At 34.0% G+C, this 22177-nt stretch overlaps 1 protein-coding gene across 7 annotated transcripts in view; it reads left to right on the plus strand.

Annotated features, from left to right (window-relative positions):
• The window catches only part of LOC129322646 (mediator of RNA polymerase II transcription subunit 25-like), a 29536-nt gene extending 12902 nt beyond the window's left edge, over window positions 1-16634 (plus strand). For 5 of the 7 annotated variants that reach the window (XM_054968949.1, XM_054968950.1, XM_054968951.1 and 2 more), the window contains 12 exons: window positions 1175-1305; window positions 3514-3723; window positions 3816-3881; window positions 4161-4368; window positions 7369-7436; window positions 7545-8363; window positions 10376-10429; window positions 10603-10631; window positions 12514-12582; window positions 12698-12782; window positions 14316-14402; window positions 15936-16634. In XM_054968949.1, coding sequence (XP_054824924.1) covers window positions 1175-1305; window positions 3514-3723; window positions 3816-3881; window positions 4161-4368; window positions 7369-7436; window positions 7545-8363; window positions 10376-10429; window positions 10603-10631; window positions 12514-12582; window positions 12698-12782; window positions 14316-14402; window positions 15936-16382 — 2273 coding nt within the window. In that variant the 3' untranslated portion in view covers window positions 16383-16634. Of the gene's footprint in view, window positions 1-1174; window positions 1306-2966; window positions 3115-3513; window positions 3724-3815; window positions 3882-4160; window positions 4369-7368; window positions 7437-7544; window positions 8364-10375; window positions 10430-10602; window positions 10632-12513; window positions 12583-12697; window positions 12783-14315; window positions 14403-15935 lie in introns of those variants that run through there. The other 2 variants (XM_054968957.1, XM_054968956.1) reach the window with 2 other exon arrangements.
• Window positions 16635-22177: the final 5543 nt, after the last annotated feature.

Here is a 22177-nt window from a genome sequence, read left to right on the forward strand (position 1 = left end):
CTTAGTAAGGAATTTGAAGTTAAGGATCTTGGGAACTTGAAATATTTTCTTGGGATGGAAGTTGCTAGGTCAAAACGAGGAATATATGTATCTCAGAGGAAGTATATACTTGATCTTCTCAAGGAAATTGGCATGCTGGGTTGTAAACCTCAGGAAACTCCTATAGTGGTCTCGAAAAAGAAGAGGCCACCTGAGAAAAGCGGCACTGAGGAGTTAGAAGGAGAAAACAACTCTGATAATGAAGTTGAAGAAGAAGAAGACAAGGAGAAAGAAGAAACCATTGATAAAGACAGATATCAGAGACTGGTTGGGAAACTGATTTATTTATCCCATACGAGGCCAGATATTGCTTTTGCTGTCAGTGTAGTAAGTCAATACATGTGTGATCCAAGGAAGAGACACCTGGAAGCTGTATATAGGATTCTCAGATACTTTAAGGGTACACCTGGTAAGGGATTGTTATTCAAGAAGCATGATCAAAGGACAATTGAGATTTACACCGATGTAGATTGGGGGGGACTTATGGAGATAGGAGATCCACCTCTGGCTATTGTTCATTTGTGTGGGGAAACTTAGTAACCTGGAAAAGTCAAAGCAAAGAGTTGTATCCAGAAGCAGTGCTGAATCAGAATTGAGAGCATTAGCTCAAGAATTACAGAAGAACTATGGATAAGAAGGGTCATGGAAGAAATACAAGTCAGAGTTGATCCACCAATGAAATTGTATTGTGATAATAAGGCTGCTATAAGCATGGCATTGAATCCTGTACAGCATGAGAGATCTAAACATGTTGAAGTAGATAGACATGTTATCAAAGAGAAAGTAGAAGGAGGTATTGTATGTCTGACATACCTACCTACAAAGTTACAAGCTGCGGATGTACTAACCAAGGGACTACCCAAGCCTGCATTTGAGAGTTGTATAAGCAAGTTGGACATGATTAGCATCTATGATCCAACTTGAGGGGGAGTGTGGGAATATTATGTTATTATTGAGAATTATTAGCATTTATTAGGATCTCATTAATTAGGCTTTATTAGTATTTATTAGCTTTTATCTCTCTTGATGTCTATATATAGGGCCAGTGTGTACATTAGAATAGCAATGAGACAATACAATTTTTTCCTCTCTGAAAATTCCACATATTTACTTGATTTGGCATCGTTGAATGCAGGCATTGTTGCGCAACGGACTGGCTGGACAAGTGACCCTGATACATTCTGCAAATGGCTTTCAGCTCTGTCCTTTGTTGGCGGTGGTTTTGATGATGCTGCAATTGCAGAAGGGCTCTCTGAAGCTATCATGGTATAATACGTTAGTTTCCTCTTTCTTTTTTCTGAGTCATGTTCTCCTTTCAAGTTTCAGTTGACTTTAAGAGTATTTCCATCTCCATAAGGCTCTACCATTTCTTAATGCCAGCATCCCGAATTTGCTTACTTTGAATGGAATATTCTAACGTAAGGGAGAAACATATATTGACATTTAGAGGATCTTGGACAAGGCCAGATTCAATGTGGGGATTGATATAGGGGCACTGTGTAGAACTCCAGCTTGTGCATACACGCTTACATGCATGCATGCATGTGTGTGTGTGTTTTTTTTTTCCTTTTTGAAAGGTATTTTGATGGGGATTGGGCTTTTTCATGTCTTGCCACTTCCCAGTCATTCTTTTGGTTTCCTGGGTTTGAATAAAGTGAATAACTTCTTGAGGTTGCAGAGTTTAAGGCTGCTAGGACTTGGTGTTAGAAAGAAAGAGATAGGATAATTTATTTATTGTTGATGAAATAAGAAGGTATTGTAGGAAGAGAAGGTATAACTTGTTGCAAATGCTAGAAGAGTCTTAAAAGCATACCAAATTAAGAGAAATCCTGACAAGCAAGCTTTCTAGTCTCTTGATAAAACTAACACTTATGCTTGATAAAGTTGATGCATGCATGCTAGCTGAACTTGTTATTTAAGCTATAGGCTCTCAATTTCTCATTCAAAACACTTAATTACTAGTGGCTGCAGTCCTTGAGTTTAGTGCTTTAAATGTTACATTTGTTTCTGGCACAATTCTTGAAATGTTGTATTGCTTCAATAGTTCTGTAGCAAATTTTTCTTAGGAGTTTGGCTCTATAAAACTTGCACTACATTTGAAAACTAAATTATCGTTTCTAATTCTGATTGAGGTGGATTCAACTGCTTAATTTGACATCAAAACCTTGAATCTGAGACAACTAAAAGACTTTAGATTTTTGGAGAAAATGCAGAAGCATGTCTGACAGATAAGATGAGAATTAGACAGCATGGAATGTTGGAAACCTATAAAACTTGGAAGTAATAAAATTGACTTTTTGAATCCTTCAAAAAGGCCTGCTGATTGGCATCAAATTTTATGGTGATGAGAACTATAGGGAGAGCAAAAGTTGAGGAGAAAAGATAGGAATTGAGAAAAATTTATTGTTGAATGTAGGGTGTGTATGGGCCAGATGGGCCTTGGAAACAAGTCCAATTTCCTTCTTGGGCTCCTTTTCCATGGCCAAAATTCGTGGTCAACCTGGATTGACTGAACAACAACAACAACAATAACAAGCCTGATCTCACTAGGTGGGGTCGGTGAGATGGATTCCACGATACTATTGTGCTGTATCATCAACCAAGCTTTTGAGAATAATGTTAACTAAGAGGTTTTATTCAGTAACTTAAATAAGTGTTATTTTTTATTTTCCTTTTCTTCTCTTTACAGCATTCAAGATTATCCATTCCATTCGCCTAATTGGTGCCTTCCACACTCAAATGATTTTCTACCATTTTCTGCTCAATAGATGACACGTTCATTTTTTCTCGTATATACTCATTTTGGATTTTATCTTTTCATGTATGCTTGCACATCCATGGAAATAAAATGGATTGGATTCAGTTGGGCTAGGAAACTTTGTTCTCAAATTATCAAGTCCTCCTTTGATGAAGTTGAAGAGCTGCTCTATAGTGGTTGTGTCTTAGCATTTTTTCATCTGCTCCAATCACAGGCCCACCAAAACAAAGCACAAGAGAGAACAGAAGATTAGAGTTTGAGCTCTACTTTGGTGCTTCAGCTTCCTTAGTGATTAGTTAGGACCTATCTTCTTATTGGTAAAGCAAAACAATAGGAAATATCTCATTCCTCATCATCTGTCAAATCTCAAATCACTTGTGAATTAATTATTTAGTAACCTAAATATTAGATATTCAATAATGTCTTGAAACTACTTCATATTGGAATTTGTGCTAAAACTAGTCCTATTATGTATTTGGTTGATGCAGCTTTGTGTGTGACTATTCATTTAACTAACAACATACACCTGTTTTGAATGACCTTTACTGCATGTAAAGAGTGCCTAAATTTAATTGTTAGGGTTGCTTTTCACTTTGTAGTCTTGCACACAAGTCTTCTATAATAATTAATACATTGAAATGCGTTATTTAAAATTGTCAAGGGTTTCTTTTTGAAAACTTGGAATCTTATTCATGACAAAATGTTCAAATTCTCAGATGTTCCCCACTTCTCAAAATGGAAGGCAAAGTCAACAGAACGTGGACTTGCAAAAGCACTGCATTCTTGTTGCAGCAAGTAATCCCTACCCTTTGCCGACACCAGTTTATGTACCACGACTGCAGAATTTAGATCAAGGTGAAACCATAGAATCAAATACAGGGAATCGTCTACATGATGCTGAAGCTGTTGCTAAAGCATTTCCTCAGGTATTCTTTTTTTTTTTCCTTTTTTTTTTAAATTTGGTTGTCTGTCTCCTTCATTGTTCCCTTATCTCTGGAATGTAATCTTTTGCATGCAGTGTTCTGTTTCTCTATCTGTTATCTGTCCAAAGCAGCTCCCCAAAGTTAAAGTCATTTACAATGCGGTAAGGATGGGTTATGACTCTTTTAACAAAAGAATTATGTATTTTATTTTCAAAGGACGAGATATCAGATACTTTGTCTAATATAAACCACTCATACCACAAGCATGATCTGATAACTTAGTAAAGTTGATGCTCACCTTTGTAAAGCAAAAGTAGAGCATATTTAGTGAACTATTTGCTATTCTCCCTCCTTTTAATGTTTATTTTTAAATTTAGCATGCAAATGAAATTAGCTTTTGAGCTCTTCAAGGTGTTGACTACATCCCTTTGGCAATGTAGGGGAAGCGAAACAGCTGTGCAGCAGGTCCACCTGTTGATACAAAAAACTCCCATTTTCTTGTTTTAATATCTGAAAGTTTCAGGGAAGCCTGTTCTGCTTTGAGTCGTTCTGGAATCACAACTCTACCTTCAAATCAAAGTCCTGTGAAGGTGGATGCAGGCCCTGTTGCACCAGTTACCGTGACAGTACCTACTTCTACGCCACAAGGTTGATTATAAGCTTAGCAGATGCATCGTTTGTCAAAGATAGTTATAAATGCTAGTTATGTGTAAATCAATAGACTTGCTGGCTTGACACTTGTATAATCCTTTGGCATCAATTGAACACATCATACCATGTTAGATCTCAAATATACGATTTTGCACTACAGCTTCTTTTATTGATGTGAATGGTTTTGGGGTGAAAGGACAGTATAAAAAGACATGAATTGACTGCAGTGCCTAGGTTTTTTAGGAAGGTTTAATGCCATGGCATATACTACGATAACATATTGTCTTTATTTTCCGTTGGAGATCTTCATTCGTGTTTCTAGGATCATTTCCTTAAGTTATATGAATTGAGATTGGAAGGCCACTAATTAAGTTGCTTATTTCTTATGTGTCTTTGCATCAAAGAAGATGATTTTTCATCCTATAGACTGTCATTAATACTTCTTCCTTTAAATTATCATTTTGGAAGACATTCTTAACATCAAGCTAATGAAGAGGCCAATCTAGATTGGCTGCTAAGGACAACAAGATTTGTTAGGATATGTCAAGTGTAAGTGGACTCATAACATTGAGCATTAAGGTTTTGGGTTAAGATGTATTGTTGAGCCTACTTATATGCTTCCTTTTCTTACTGTTATCAGAGCATAGGATATGGTTGGGAATTATGTGAAGATAAGATGATGTTGGAAGCTTTAGTTTCAGCAAGGACTTGGTATTTGTAGCGTCTCTAGTATGGGGGAGCTTGTTGCATGGTACTAGTCTTGCCTTGTATTGGTACTATCCAAGTTATATTTTACCATCTCTTTCCTTGAGGAAGATCTACTTCTTCCCATCTGCCATTCTTTTTTAGGCCTTTCATCTTTTTCAAATAGCTTTTCTCAACTTAGGAATTGTAAGATCCTCAATATCATACAGCATCTTTATTCTATCAAGATCAATGGTGAAGGCATAATATTGAGGTGAAAGGGTTTTATAAGATGCAAATTTATCTGTAGGATATAAAGAGCAATGGGAAGATCAAGATTATCAACTTCAGTTATAGGTTTGGAATCATCAGGATTACCTTGCTCTTCTTCTTCTTCTTCTTCTTTTAATTATCTTCACTTTGCAGGTCAAGATCTAGCATTGGTTTACTACTTGGTTTCTTCATCCGTACTTAGATAGTCAAGTCCTTCCCATTTGTGTTATTTGCATTGGTGTCTCCTCTTGTGTTAGGATTCACTTCAGTTTCTGGGATGGGAATATTTTCTACCATGGTGCTACTCTTAGGATTGATACTACTCTTAGACTTGGCACCCAAGGGTAGTGAGGAATTTGTAAAGCTCTTTCTTCCATGGGTTGAAATTCACTCCAACTCTCCCTCAAATTGAAGACTGAGGGTAAAATGGGTTTCATCATTAAATGTGACATCACAACTAACACACTCTTTTTAATAGGGTCATATAACACTTGTACCCTTTTTGAGATGCAGAATAACCAAGGAACACACATTTGACAGCTTTAGGATTAAGTTTTCCATTGTGATGAATGTGAACATATACAATGCACTCAAAAAATTTTAAAGGAAGTTTATTCTCAAGTTAAAATGTGGGATAATTGGTGTGGAGAACTTAGAGAGGGGTCTTTAAGGATGGGGTTTTGCTTGGCATTCAATGGCTAAGATTGGTAGCATTTAGGATAGCATTGCCCCACTAAAATTTAAGAACATTGCTAATGCCTTGAAAATCTCTGGAATATGTCTATTCTTTCTCTCAAGGACTTTTGGGTAGAATTTGTCGACTCTATTAAGGTGTTGTTCAAGTATTTTATGCCATTATCTATATGAAGGACTTGAAAACAGGAGTTGTGAACAATGTCCTATATTTCATGTCTACTTGGGAGAACCAGGACACTGTTTATTGTTAGGCTCATATCATTTATCAGCCAAGACAAGCCCCATTGAGTTTTCAGTCTTCTATCGTCGTTATAAGGCCTGAGTATTCAATGCGTCTGACAAGGGTGTTTCGCTAGCGAGATATTTGACCTTTCAACAACCTTTAACAAGTTTTATTGCCTGGGCTAGCTCACAGTAACTTTTGCCATTCAGCTTCTCTGGATTTTTCATAACCGTTGGCCTTTTGAGGTTAGAAGTCATTGACATGGGACCTTTGAGCTTTAACTTGGCACAAGTTGGACATGGAGGAGCCATTGAGGCTAGAAATCATTTCAAAGTGTGTAACTTCCTCACCTAAGTTCAATTCCGTACTAGTTTGAGGCTCATTGTCTTTGATTTCTAGCTTATGTTGTAATCCCATGTGAATCATTGCATTGAAGATGTGATGGGTATCTAAGTGGGATGGGGAATCTTACCCTAAAAGCTAGCTATTGAGGTTTGAGAACTAGCTCACTTAAATATCCCATTAAGCATCCCATACTACTCAATGTGAGACTCGGTATGTCATACTATCAAGTCTCCATCAAGATGATTTTTATTGATCTCACAACATTACAATAGAGGAGAATGATAGAAAATCATTTAAGATGGTTTGGTCATGTGAAAAGAATGTAGTAGAGGCATTAGTAAGGAGGTGCAAGCAAATAAACTCTAGCCCTATGAAGAGGGATAGAGGAAGATCAAGAAGGACACTTTAAGAAGTCATTAATCAAGATCTCTCTATTAATGGCTTATTAGAAGAATTGATTTCAGACAAAGCTCAATTACATCGTGCAATCATTGTAGCTAACTCTTTTTAGTGGGATAAGGCTTTGTTGTTGTTGTTGTTGGCACAATATTACAATACATACAGAGCATCCCCTTTGATATAAAAGGGGGAAAGCATGATACGGAGGATATACACAATTAGGGGGGAAAAAATATAGAGCCAGATATTTACAACCCCATGCAATTAATTCGATTAAATTCTGATGATTCTGATTTTACCATATTTCTTCTTTTACATGTTGTAATATTTGTTGTAAGATCTATTAATATGTCTGCTTTTTCTATGAATTTTTTTAGTTAATGGATCTATCGCAAACCGGCAACCAATTCCTGCTGGGAATATGGCCCCTGCTACTATAAAAGTGGTAAGATCCTCAATTTCCCTGTATCAAATCATTATTAAAATTTAGCACTGATTTTTTTTTTTTAAATTTAAATCTCAAAATGATCCTGAATTTATCACATCTCTTCAGGAGCCTGTTCCTGTTACTTCCATGGTATCAGGACCTACTTTTCCTCATATGTCATCAGTTCCACGTGCTCCTAGTCAAGCTGTCCCAGGCTTGCAGACTTCATCTCCATCTTCTGCTTCTCAAGATATTATGCCAAGTAATGAAAATACACAGGATGTAAAGCCCATGATGCCAGTGTCACAGGCCCTGCGTCCAGTGGGTCCTGCTCAAGCAAATGTCAACATTCTTAACAATCTTTCTCAAGCACGACAGGTCCTAAGTGGAGGAACCTCAATGGGACTTCAGTCAATGGGTCCAACTCCCGTGGCTATGCACATGTCAAACATGATATCCAGTGGAATGGCGTCTTCTGTACCAGCAGCTCAAAATGTATTTTCATCTGGACAGTCAGGCATAAATTCAATAACTAGTTCTGGATCTCTTACTGGTCCCGTGCAGGTTGGAGCAAACTCAGGTCTTGGTTCATTAACTTCAGCCACATCAAATATGTCTGGAAATTCAAATATTGGGATTTCACAACCATTGGGAAATCTGCAAGGTACTGTTAGTATGGGTCAGCCAGGGTTAGCCATGAGCCAAGGAAACATTGCAGGAGCACAGATGGGAGTTAACACGAACCAAAATGTGATGAGTGGCCTTGGTCCATCAGTTGTCTCTTCTGGCACTGGTACAATGATTCCTACTCCTGGAATGTCTCAGCAAGTACAACCGGGGATGCAACCACTTGTTGTGAATAATGCAGCAGCCAATATGCCTTTACAGCAACAGACCTCAGGTGGTATGCAATCTACACAATCAAAATATGTGAAGGTTTGGGAGGTTTGTCTTGATCCCTTTTTAGTCCTTGTAATTCTGCCTCTTAAGCTTTTACTTTCATGCATTTTCCCTTTTCCTTACTTGAGAATATTTTAGACTAATTGGCATGGAATATGAAATCCTACCATTTTCTCTATAATGAATTTTGTCCAGCATCAGTTGAGCATCATGCATTTTTCATCAGTTTCTTTATATTTGATAAGAATAATTTGTCACTTATGCCTTATAAGGCTTAAACTTGAGTTATAGCATGATTGGAGTATGTTTTTGAAGTATTACTGCTAATCATTTTTTGCCATCTAATTCGAAACTGTTATTTGATATGAAATTAAGTGTTCAATTTAGAAAAATCAAGGCTGTTATTGCAAACTGCAATTTTCATTTTAGTTGCAATGGTTGCCTTTTCTGTTATGGTTCACTAAGGTAGACCACAGTTTTGTCAATTCCCCATTTTGTTGGATCATGTCTTTGTTTTTCCGTTAGTATGTTTAACTTGAAGTGAATATTGGATGTTGATAAATTCAGTTTATGTATCTTAGATGGATGGCCTTTCGAAATCCTCTGCTGCGTCTTCACTTCTTGCCTACATTGTGTTAGATTATCATTATCACTATTTCTACATATCATAAATGTCTGTATTGTAGGTTGCATTATACCTTTTCTGCTTTGCCACCACGTTCAATTTTTATTTATCCCATGTAATGCAATGGTCATAACTTGTACTACCTTATTCTTTGATAAATTATGGATGGTTGACATTATGAAATGGACAATATCATTGCTAAGAGGTGAGGAAAAATATTGCTGAAAATTCTTGTTACCTTGTGTTTATACCAAGGTTTTAAAAATTGAACCAGTCATTGAATTGGTCGAGATAATGGTTCACGGGTTCACTAGTCGAGCCGATTGATCATAAATTAACATATTTTTACTTTTGTATTGCAATGGATGATTATAAGTATAAATATAGACATAGGATGGTCATTTACAAACATTTTAAAGGCAAATAGAAACTAAAATATTATACATTTTATTTAAAAAAATAGAGATAAATAATTTAAAATACAAATATGAAGTTTTTGTCTACATATTGAGGAAATTTTTATGAACAATAAAAAACTAATCAAAGATCAATTAAAGAAGAAATTTATATTGGAGAGAAAGACTAAAATGTTTTATGTTCTTTCAAGTTGTGATCATCAGGCTTTTTTTGTAGGCCAGTTTAAACTGAAATTTAAAATATTTTGATCAAGAAAAAATATAGATAAATACTATGAAGAGCAAATATGAAATATATGTTTCCATTATCAATAAAAAAGTCATGAATATTGACAAAAAAATCACCAAAGATGAGATGAAAATGGAAAAAGAAGTTGTGGCCAAACAAGGACTGAAGGAGCGTGCTATGGTAAGAAGTGAATCGCACATCGTGGGGGGATGAAAGATGGAAGGGACAGGGTACTATATGAAAGGAAGCAATGAGAGGCAATCAGGCAAGGAGTAGTGTGCAATGGAAGCTCTTGTGAGCTTCAATAGGCCAAACATTTTTGCACAAGACACAACTTAGTCTTTTTGTCTTTTAATGCAAGCGTTTTTTTTTTTTAAAAAAAATTGGCTCAGTTCAACTCGTCATTCTGGGTTTTGATCGGGTTATGTGGTCTTTGACTTTTGCTTGTTTGAGGTTTCAGTGAACTAGACTCAGAGCTGGTTCAAGATCCGATTAGTTGAATTAGTCAGTTTGGTTTGGTTTTTGAAACCTTGGTTTATTCTATTGTGGTTCATTAAATCTAATATGCCCTTACAATTCTGCTTTAATCTCATTGAAATTATCTCTTTATTTTCTAAAATTCTATAAATCAATTCTATGTTGTCCAGTGGCTGTAACCATAAATAATAGTAAATCATCAAATGATAAGTAGGAATTGCCCCAAAGCATAAGTCATGAAAATTTCTCATTGTTATTCTTGCATGCTTTTGCATAAGTTTTATATTCTTAATTGTTGCAATTCATGCAGGGGCGTTTATCTGGGCAAAGACAAGGACAGCCCGTAATTATCACCACACTAGAGGTATGATCCCAAACCTTGATAATTATCTATCTGACTTCTCTATTCATTTTATCTTAGATCTCCTTACTTGACCATTGCAATAATCTTGTTCATTTTCAGTTTCATTCCTAATAGTGGTAATTCCTGTAATTCTGTGGCACGCATTAATTTTATGAATACTTTCTTCATGGCAGGGTTATCGGAGTTTTTCAGCTTCTGAATCGTAAGTTCAGGAAGTTTTATTCTTGAAAAAATATCAATTAAGGACTGTTGAAGGAAATTTATATCAATGAAGGATTACTTATTGTCAAAAATTGAATGGATACTTGTCGATTTGAGTTAGTCTTCTATCAATAAGTTTCCATTCAGATTTTTACAATTTATTTTAAATTAATAACAATCCATTAGGGATTTTTTCCATTCAGATTTTGATAACAACTAGTCCTTGATTGATATAAAATTTCTCCAGCAGTCCTTCATCACTATTTTCCCTTTATTTATTCTTTCTTCATGAAGTCTAGGGATCATTTTCAGTGGTTAGACTTTCTAAAACTGTCAATCCAATATTCTTTTCTTTATGGGTCGTTAAGTTGATTTTGCATTAAAGAAATTACTGATTCCTGCTGCCTTGATGGCTTACTTGGTTTTTCAAAAAGTTTGAGTTACTAGATGATGATTTCCCTCGAACCATGCTTTTGGTAGTGGGTAACCATTAATTTCTTTTTTTGGGGCCAAAAACAGGGTAACTATTATTAACAAGCATTTTGAGAAGCTAACTTTTGAGTTTTTATTCTACTGATCCACGAAAATCAATAAATTCCTAGAGTTTTTGATTTTGGGACTTAGAATAGAAAAGGTCAAACTTCTAACCTCCTCACTTGAGTTTTTTATCCTTAACAAGTATAAGGAGTAGACTCTATGAACAATAGAGATTATCTCTTTTGAAGTCTTGAGGGAAAATGGAAGATCTCTTCTAACTAAATTGTAACATATACAAGGAATGAGATTTGAACTCCTAACCGCTTGCTCAAGTGACAAGAGCCCCTACTACTCAATGTGGATTTTAGAGAAGAAAATATTTTCACTTATCATTCATGTGGGATGTGATAGTGTATACATACATATGTATAATTATATACAATTGAAGAGAAAACAATAGAGCTCGAAAACAAGGTGAGAGGAGAAATGAGTAAGAGTTATGAAAGGACACCACATCTTAATAGGCTCAAGTTAACGTGTCCTTTCTTTTTATTTTATATTAGTTATTGGGTCCAACTTTATCTGATGTGAGATTTACCAAATCCGCTTAAGTTCACTCATATTTGGATAACCTAACAACCTCCTCTTCAAATGTGAGTCCACAAGCTCCTCATATCAAACATGCCCCAAACACCAAGTTCCTGTGCTTCCAATTAGGTCCAGTCCGGTTTTTGAGTTTCAAATGGTGTGGTGCATACGAGTCCCTATTATAGCTAGTCAGTCCCATTTTAGACTTCAAATTGTGTGAAATAACGGGCTTACAAGTCTTGAGCGAAACTAGGCTCCGATACCATGTAGATTTTAGAAAAGAAAATATTTTCTCTTATCATTCATGTGAGATACCGTAGTGTGTATACATACAACTGAAGAGAAGATAATAGAGTAAAGACTAACAAAGACTAATAATGTACAATAATTACTCAATATTCCCACACACACACTAATTTTAGCTGGTATCCCACTTTAGTTATAATTCTAGTGACATATGAAATCCGTTTCAGGGTTACCTTTACGAGTTATATAATCTTTATCTAAAGAACATGTTTTTAATGGGGCAAAGTGTGCATGAGTATTCTGTATTATGTGCAAATGGAAGTGATTGTAACTATTTGGGTCGACATTTCTCCCATTTCTTCATAGTAAATTACCTTAAGACATTTGAGATATTTAACTTTTCATGACACATCATTTGCTCCAAATTTATATCGATATGGCTGAAGCAGTATGGGATTTTCCTAAATGTCTTCCTGGCCTAAATCATCAGCAGTTGCTTTAAATTGTCACCTATATTGGCCTAACTGGGCATTAATTATAAAAAGTTAATGACTGCTTTTTATGGGTCCCAGGCTTGCATCAAACTGGCCGCAAACAATGCAAATAGTTCGTCTTATATCTCAAGACCACATGAATAACAAGTAATTTCTTTTTTGTGCTCAGCTTGGGTCTTGCTCATTTATGTTAGAGTGTGTAGCTGTATGTGTTCAGACATTATTCTGTATATATTCTGACATGACAATGTTTTGACAAAAGGCAATATGTTGGGAAGGCGGATTTCCTAGTTTTTCGCGCTATGAACCCGAATGGGTTTCTTGCTCAGCTTCAGGAAAAGAAGCTGGTAATTTATCAGTGCATCTTAGTTTTTGTTTCCCTTTTCTTTAATTTCTTCTACTAATCTACAACAATCTCATTAATCGATAAGCCTCGCTCTAGAAAGTAAGATAAAATGTAGCTGTTATAATGCGAGGATCTCCAATTAATTAAATTTGAAGATTAAAAAAAATCACTTCACTAAAAATATAATAGCGTAGATTACATGGAACTATGACTCTGTCTGCATGATGTTATCTTCAAAAGTAATTATTTATATTAATGTTGACTTTGTTCTGCATTCCCCTAAAAAGAATGGCATGTCCCATATTGTCCTGTAAGCATAATAATTGCATGCCATATATTACTTATTAGTGGGAAAAAATAACCAATTGATAAAGTGAACCTTATATATGAGTTTATGATATGCACTGAAATTGTATGCTTAATTATCTGTGTTTAAAAGTTGCAGTTTATCAATGTCTTGAATACAATGGTTTCAAATTTGTCTAGGTAATGAACTAGAAAGTTTTGTTGCCAGATATAAGTTGGGATCACAAGTGTATAACCAGTCGCTCAAATTTTGTAAATCACACTTTGTATAATTATCTGTGTTATTTCAAACTCCATTTTTGAGATGCTGAATGAGAATGGATAATTTACTTGTTTCATTGAAGTATTGTAACTATTGTAATTTTTGTGCCTGCTGCCTGCATATGCTACGAGCTTGTTTTGTGGGTATTCTTTGTTTGCTTGCATGTAAAGGGATAGTTATTGTAAACTTGAATTAGGAGAACGCGGGCAGGGCATACTTATGAGACCCATACAAAACAAACGGGCAGCATTTCCTGTGTTTTTCTTTTAGTGAGTAGAAGAAGAATTGACTAGAAAAAGAAGAGAAGTGCAGATGGGGGCATAAAATAAAGGGTTAAAGGGCATTTTTTCCCTTCAACTATTCTCTTAGGCATTTAGTATCCTAAATTTTCGTGCGGTGCAGTTTTCTTGTTCAACTTTTGAAAATGGTGCATTGGGTACTTTGCTATTAAAAAATTAACTTTGACTGTTAGTTGATCCAAAATATTCAAGAAAAGGATCTCAAAACTTACAAAAAAGGACCCATAAAATTACAAATAAGTATTCTATAAGAAAATTGATATCGATTAAATCCTCTTTGAGGTCCCTTTTTATATATGCACAATTTTCAAAAGTGGAAGAGGGAAATTGCACCACTTGAAAGTTTAGAATATCAAATGTTTCTGAGGGAATAGTGAGAAGCAAAATTGCTCGTTAACCCTAAAATAAAATCTCCCTCCTAGATCAATTAAAAAATAAAAAACTGAGCAAAAGAGAGGAAAGGAAAAGAGAGAGGGCTTTACGGGGCTTTCCAATCTTCTATAATTTAAATTCTCTGCTACAACTCAACACCACAAAAATAAGAGGTGGCTATATAATCATCTACTTAATATGATCTGTCTGGATGGACCGTTTATATTTCTTGGCTTTGGTATGCTTATTCTGGTGCTGAATTTCTTTTCTTTTCTTTTTTTTTTCCTCATTTCAGTGTGCCGTTATCCGATTACCCTCACAGACGTTGCTACTATCTGTCTCTGACAAAGCCTGCCGCTTGATTGGGATGCTTTTTCCTGTGGTGAGAAATTCTTAACTCAAGCCTCTTGAACATTAAATTTTCTTCTCTTTCATGGGAATAGGGATGAATGAAATCCGCACTTTTTTCCGTAATCAATTAGCTCACATATCAAAAGAATTTCTGAGTTTCTTTGAAGTATGCCGATTTTAAGGTACATGCAGCGTTGTGTTTATTATTATACTGTCGTGAGAGTTCGTGTGAGTACTTCTCAATTAGTTGTTGATACTTCCATTTAATGCTATTTACACTGTAGTAAGCATAGAAGTTGAGCTACTCTTCTCTTGCCCTGGAGATGAGTTAACTATAAAGCTTAGACACCTATTTTCAAACATGTCATGTGACCAACGTGGTTCTGATGAAAGCATAATCATGACACTATCAACAGGCAACTGACCTTTGTTTTGATTATTTATACAGAACGGTCATTATCTATTTGTTGTTGTTGTAAAAATGTTGTATCATGTAAAATATTCTTTATTTATGCAGTACATTACTATACTTGCACTTTATATTTTGAAAGAACATTGTTGAATGCCCATTCACGAAGTGTAGGATACTTGGTATGTGTGCTTGTGCAACCAAAACTTCTACCTTCATCTGTAGTCGAAAAACAACCTAAAACTCTGCACTAAGGCCCTGTTTCGTATGAGGACTGGTGAGGTGGGACTAAGACTGAGATTGGCTAGCACCAGCTTTTTATGTTTGGTACAAGATAATGAAAAATTGAATCCCGATCCCATCTATGTGGGATTACCCAATACCACCATCCTGCTGGTATTGAAAAATTAGTCCTGAGATTGAATATTTTCAGACGAAAGCCCTCTACCCCATCTGTTTTCCTTGTGTTGCCATCGCTCGCTGGAGGATCAGCGCCCCTGGCTCCCTAACATCTGCTCCCCCTTCCATTTCCTTGCTCATCGTCGGCATCCTTGGAAGATCAGATTTGGTGAGCTCCTCGTTATCAGCATCCCTAGAACTTTAGATTTGGTGAGCTAGACAGTAATCCCTCTCCCTCCTCGGCCCAGATCTGGTGAGCTTGACGTCAGTGGAGGCGGTGACTGAGGAGGACGAATGTGGTTCAAATTTGGAAGCTAGATTTGGTTATGCAAGTTCAATAGTAATTGAATATAATTATGCAAGCTCATTAAAAATCAAGTTCAAGTTATTGTTGTTTTAGTTGGATTGAATGGTGTTGACGGTGGAGTGGAGATAGTGGCAGGAAAGAGAAGGATGATGATGATGATGATGAAGATGAGGGAAATGTTGTCTTTTAGCTACTTTTTTTTTTTGGGTTAAATTTGAGTCTTATTTATTGTTATTATTTTTTAGTCTTATGACATACTAAACTGCATTTTAAAACTTTTATTCTCACTCTTATCCTAATCCCATTCCCAATCTTTTAAAATTCAATACTTCGTACCAAACAAGGTCTAAATCTCCTTGACAAACCCAATTCTTATGAAAAAATCCAAAGAATAATGGTATCTTCTTGTTTATACTTCCACTATTTCTCTGAAAATTGCTATGCAACAGGACATGGTGGTATTTAAGCCACAATTGTCCAGCCAGCAGCAGCAACAAATGCAGCAACAGCAGCAGCAGCATCAGCATCAGCAGATGCAATCGCAGCAGCATCTTCCGCAGCTGCAACAGCAACAGCCACAGCAGGTTGCTCACATGCAACAACAGCAACAACTTCCCCCGGTGCAGCCGCAACAACTCTCCCAGCTGCAACAGCAGCAGCTCCCGCAACTGCAACAGCAACAACAGCCGCTTTCACAACTGCAGCCGCAGCAGCAGCTTCCTCAACTTCAGCAACTGCAACATCAGCAGCAGATTCCTCAGCAACAGCAAATGGTTGGTGCAGGGATGAGTCAAGCAGCGTATGTTCAAGGTCCGGGACGGTCACAACTGGTATCTCAGGGACAGGTATCATCGCAAGGTGCACCCAACATGGGTGGAGGGGGATTCATGAGTTAGCTCCGTTCTGCATATTGTTCCTCCACAATCTATGCCAAGATTATATGAGAGTCATGATGTATGAGTCTGAACCTCCGAATGCTGTTGAAAAAATTGATCACTTGGCAGTTTTAGAGATAGGTTGAGTTTCAAATTGCAGATAGTGTAGCCTTGTGATTATTTATTTTGCTAATGAACCGTAAAGAACCATGCAGGAGGCTTTATATTGTTATAAGAATTAATGTTAATAACGGAATGCAAGTTTGCTAGCTAGATACTGTGGCATAGGTTGCCCTTTCCCCCCGTTTATATGGGCATATATTTGGGTGGTGATGTTTTTTTTTTTTTTTTGGGTCAAAGTGTGATGACTGTTTTTAAAAATGAATTGGTAAAGAACTGATTCAAGGTTCATTCAGTGGAACCAAATACACGTTTTTGTAAATATATATATACATATATATATTTATATCACTGTTAAATTTCATAATTAATATTTAAAATTAAATAAATTAAATTGAGTCTTATTTATAATTACATATTGAATTCAACAGTTAATTAAAAATTTGTCATCATAGTAATTATCAAGTAAATCTATAATTATTGGTAATCATGTGTAATAACGCTTGTAAGATATTTAAAATCAGAAGTAAACAATTATCCAACAAGTTAATTCCATTAATTGTACTGATAATAAATAATTAAAAAAAGTTTAAATTGTTGAAGTAGTTTGGTTTTGGTAATTCTCTCCGCCTCCTAGCCTAACCAATTTGCAATATAGCCACTCGTACAAGTATTTTGAAACTCGAATCAAATCGGATTGTTCGACTATTAACCACTCAATAAAATAGTTTGGTTTAACCATTTAGATCATTTGAACATTTAGACCGGGTTGATCTAGGTGGGTTTAAGAGAATCAATTTTGACCTAAAAATTAAAGTGGATAATAGGGAGAAAAAAAAAGAAATTTAAGCTCAGTTGTTCAAATTCATGATTTCTCTTCTCTAATCTTTAATTCTTTTTTATCTTCTCTTCGCTAATCTTTGATCTCTCCTCCATAAACTAAACTCAATGTCTAATCTTTCCTTCAACCTTTGCCTCTAATTCTAGTGATCTAGTCTTTAACATTGAAATTGAAAGCTCACGAGTCATGATATGACGGCGCACTTCCAGCTCTAGCGTCTTGCTTTGAAATTGCAAGCTTGTGTCGACATCCCTTTGCCTCCAACTCCAGCGGTTCAGGAGTCTAGCCTTTGACATCAAGATTTCAAGCATCATCGATAAATTAATGTTTTATTTATATATTTGTGTATATAAATATTATTTTTTATTTAATTTTTATATCACCGATTCAACCACCGATCTAATCAGCTCAAGTATTCAACCATAAGGATTGCGACCTGTTGCTCTTTCAAGTTTGATGTTTGGTTTGAGTTTCAAAACATTGACTCGTACTATAAAAGGGGTCAAATTCATAAAATTAAATTATTGAATAGAAAAAGGTTAAAGGGATAAAGTTACCCTTATAAGTAATTCGTATCCATAATTTTCCATTAACATAATGTTCCTAAAATTTTAAAAATAGTACAATGTCATCTTTGACTAATATTGATTATTAATTAACTAATTTTGATTAGGGCTAAAAGAAAAATTTGCTTTGAAAGTTTGTTAAAAAGAACAGTTAGTATTCTAAACTTTTACCTGAAATAATGTTATTGAATTGCTAATGTTTAAATTAAAAGAATACAAAAACCTATCAACAATTGTTGGCAAATGAAAGGTGCGTATTGCTTTTATTCTAAATTTTGACTTAGTGATGTTTAATTATAATCAAACCATTATCGGTTGTCAAATCATTCTTTTAAATTGAATATTGATAATCTATTTTTTTGGCCAAGAATATTAATATTAATAATCTAAAAATAGTGTGGCAATTGAAAGTTTATGATATTAATTACTCTAAATTTTTCGGATAAAATTTTCCTTAATCCTCAAAATTATTCAACTAATGGTGAAATGTTAGTCAAATATAATAATATTACACTATTTTTAAAACTTATAGGGGAAAAAAATTACACCAATCTAAAGTTAATAAGATATTAGAACTAATGTGATACTTATCTAAGACTGAGAATCCAATGGCTCTTTATGATATCTTCACAATGTTGTCATATCAAGCATGAGAATTCTGTATATATGGCGTGGTCGGGTCAGCTTGAGAATATTCTAGGCGTAACCACAATACTGTTACTGTGCTCGATTTTTACATTTGGTGAATGTTCTCAAATATTCTCTCTTGTTTACATTATCTTCGTTGCGTGACAAGCAACCGACTCCTATTATTTTTTATTTTTCTCCATTTAATTAACATTATTCCATGTTAGTCCTTTTTTAACTTTTTTGTGCACTTCCAAGAGTGAATTTGGATTCAATGCATATAATATCTAAACTGTTAAAATCTAAATTAATGATTCTAATTTCATATTTTATTTAAGATTAACAAATGAGTGACATTATCTAAACGGTTGATTTGGATTTCAACAATTCAGATATTATATATGCTTAATATTTATACTAAATATAGTTATCGAATCCAAATTCTTGGAGAGTCAGCACCTATTCAAATACCACGTGTACATAATATGCAACTTTTATGTGTGTCACATCATTGTTTAAAAACGCAGATTTAATTTACAAGTGGTAGAATGTCATTGCAATTAACATTCGGCTAAGCAAGTTAATAAAAGCTGAGAATTAATAAGAATTTTGCAAATAATTATCTAAAAAGCCATGAGGTTAAATATTATTATAAATGTGAGACTTTTGTTAATGAACAAGCTGTAAATTAAGAATTTTTATAGGTATTTTTTTAAATTTAAATACTTGCTTAAGATCAAATAAATCTCAAGATCCAACTAAGTGGTCAGAACATTGGTTAGGATGAGGATTAAAAATATATAAATGAAGTTTTGAGTCTTGTAAGTTTGGTTGATGAGATCGAGATGTGATCTAATAGTATTTTTGTAATTTATGAGATCTATGTTTTGCTAATTTGGTTTGGTGGGTCAGGATGTGACTTGTATCTTATAAAGATCATGGATTTGACTCTCCTTGAGAATATAACCACCTCATAATTAGTAGGTAATTTATAACGACTTTTATAAGTGCTTTTTAAACTACCCAAAGCTTAATATAAATCCTTAAGATAGACACATCTTAAATCGAGTTTTTATTGGGAAAAAAAACATGTTTCTTTTTACCAAACCACCATGTGGAAGATAGCTTTAATTTTCTTTCACGATCGTTAATAAAACAATCACTTGATTAATCAGTCATTTTGTCAACGGTAGAAATTAAGCGCATGTGTTTTGATAAGCTTTCATATGTGAGGATGGCATGGCTCTATCCTTATTTGAAGATCGACTTGGACTAATGATTTTTTTTGCACATGATTGTTGGGACACACACACAAACCTGGCTTTACAGGGAATAGAAGGCCAAGTGATCCCTTAGTTAAGGTTTTTTAGAGGTATATACTCCCTCCATTTAAAAATGTAAAATATTTTTTAAAGAGTTGGATGTTAAAAAATATAAAATATTTTTAGTCTTTCAAAGTATAATTATTACTTTTTTTTAAAAAAAAAAAGTGCTCCTATTGATAGTGACTTTATAGTTATTATAAGGTATTTAATAAGGATAAATATAAAAAGATAGGGTTAGTTTGAAAGTAGGTAATTAATTTATTGAAAGGTAAAATTTAATTAAAAATAATTTATATTTTTAAACGAAGAGAGTATATATATATACACACAAATGCGTATAGAATAAACAATTAATAATATAGAAAATAAAGTCCCAATTTGAGTTTATGAATGTGTCATTACGAGTTGGACGATAAGGAAAATTCTTCCAAAAAAACAAAAAAAACCTCAAACCCAAAATGATAATTTATATTTAATACTGACCCCACACACACACACATTTCCCCAGTCAGAGACACGTGTGTATACATATGTGTTGATATATAATACATCACTTTACAACGTGAATTTTACGAGAATCTTGCATTGATCTTGTCTCTTTCGTATTCTTTGCGTCATTGTTGTGTGTGTGTGTGTGTAATCTAATATTACAATATTCTTGTTTTCTAGTCATATTCAAATAATTAAATATATGACATATAATTCCTTATTATTCTGAGTTTTGTTTTACTCTAATTTTGATTCCTTTAAGACCATATATATAGTCCCTTTCTATTATATTGATCAATTTTTATATATTATTAATGTTGTGAGATAAGACTTAAGAGAGAGATAAGTCGATAATGACTAACAAAGTTTGAATCAAAATTTTTATTATTAACAATCTTCATTTCGCATTCATAAATATCTAGCTAAAAAGAAAAATAATATTCAATTTAAACGATATGTGATCTTTTGATAAGAACGATATCGCTTGCAATAATAAAAATATGCAAAACATTATTTTAGGTGTCAAATTCAAGAGGAGCAGGCATTAGTCCAATCAACTTTAACCCAATAGACTGTTAATGAGTTATTGAAGTAAGCATGCATGCATATATACATATTGATTATGAATATGAAGTGTTTTAGAAGTCTCGTTTTGTTTAAAATATAAAGCATTAATCATATTTTATATTTTCTTAAAATATAAGACATTAATTATGTTTCATATTTTTTAATTCAAAATATAAGTCATTAAGTAATTGATAATGATATTTTAAATAAATCAAATATTATATTTATTCCATTTAAAAGTATAATTGAAAATATGTAAAAAATTTAAAAATCAAAATTTCAACTAAATGCTTTAAAAAACATAAATTAATTAACAATAAGTTATGTGAAAGTCCAAAAGAAATAATTTAACTTACCGAGGGATGCTTAATCTGACTAGTTGAGTGAGTTGAATTGACTTATTTTATAATAATCTTGAGTTTGAACCATAAAATATATATAGCCACATTAAATAAAATGTAAAAAGTATTTCTAAGGTGCTTATGAAAATGTCATTAGTAAGAAATGGCCTCATATAGCAAGGCTCTAAATTAGTTTGGGCGGATGGTAGTTATATTTTCACCTTTTACCATATGATGAAATGGGAAAAACAAAGTAGAACAGTTCAATTTATAGAGTTGTTGGGGTTTTTCATTGAGGCCAAGAAAATTATTATAGTATAACAAATTACAATAAAATTTAACAATTTTTAGAGTATTTTGCTTTTTTTTTTTCTTTTAAAGCTAGCAGTAGCCAATTGTCGGTAACAAAGGTTTACATGTATGTGAAAAAAACAAAATCTATATCGTTTAAACATATTCAAACTTATACAAGCATGCATATATAACCACGCGTACATACACACACATAGTGCGAGTATTTATTGAATTAAGCCATTAAAGCTTGCAATTATTATTATTATTATTATTTTTTAAAAAAGAACTGAGTTTAGTGAATTATACACACCCAATTTATATATGTTTAAGAATCAACTGAGCCAGCCTGCTTGAACCTCTTATGTATTATCTTTAGAAAGGTATGTTCTGTGCCCCCCCCTCTCTCTCTCTATATGTATATATATATATATATATATATATGAGATTAATTAGTTATTAAGTTTTGTTAATTGCACAAAAAAAGTTCAGATATCAGTTTTTTCTTTAAAAAAAAAAACAAAAGGTTCAAAGAGTGGGGAAATGAAGCAAGAAAGTAAGGAAAGAAGACTCTGCTAAATGACAGAGTTGAAGTCGATTTCATTGCTCGTTAGCTCTAACAATTATTTTTTTAATTGGTGCTAATTGC

The sequence above is a fragment of the Prosopis cineraria genome, unplaced genomic scaffold, assembly GCF_029017545.1.
Source record: "Prosopis cineraria cultivar Desert tree isolate PC_DT_omini unplaced genomic scaffold, ASM2901754v1 PC10, whole genome shotgun sequence".
Lineage (NCBI taxonomy): Eukaryota > Viridiplantae > Streptophyta > Magnoliopsida > Fabales > Fabaceae > Prosopis > Prosopis cineraria.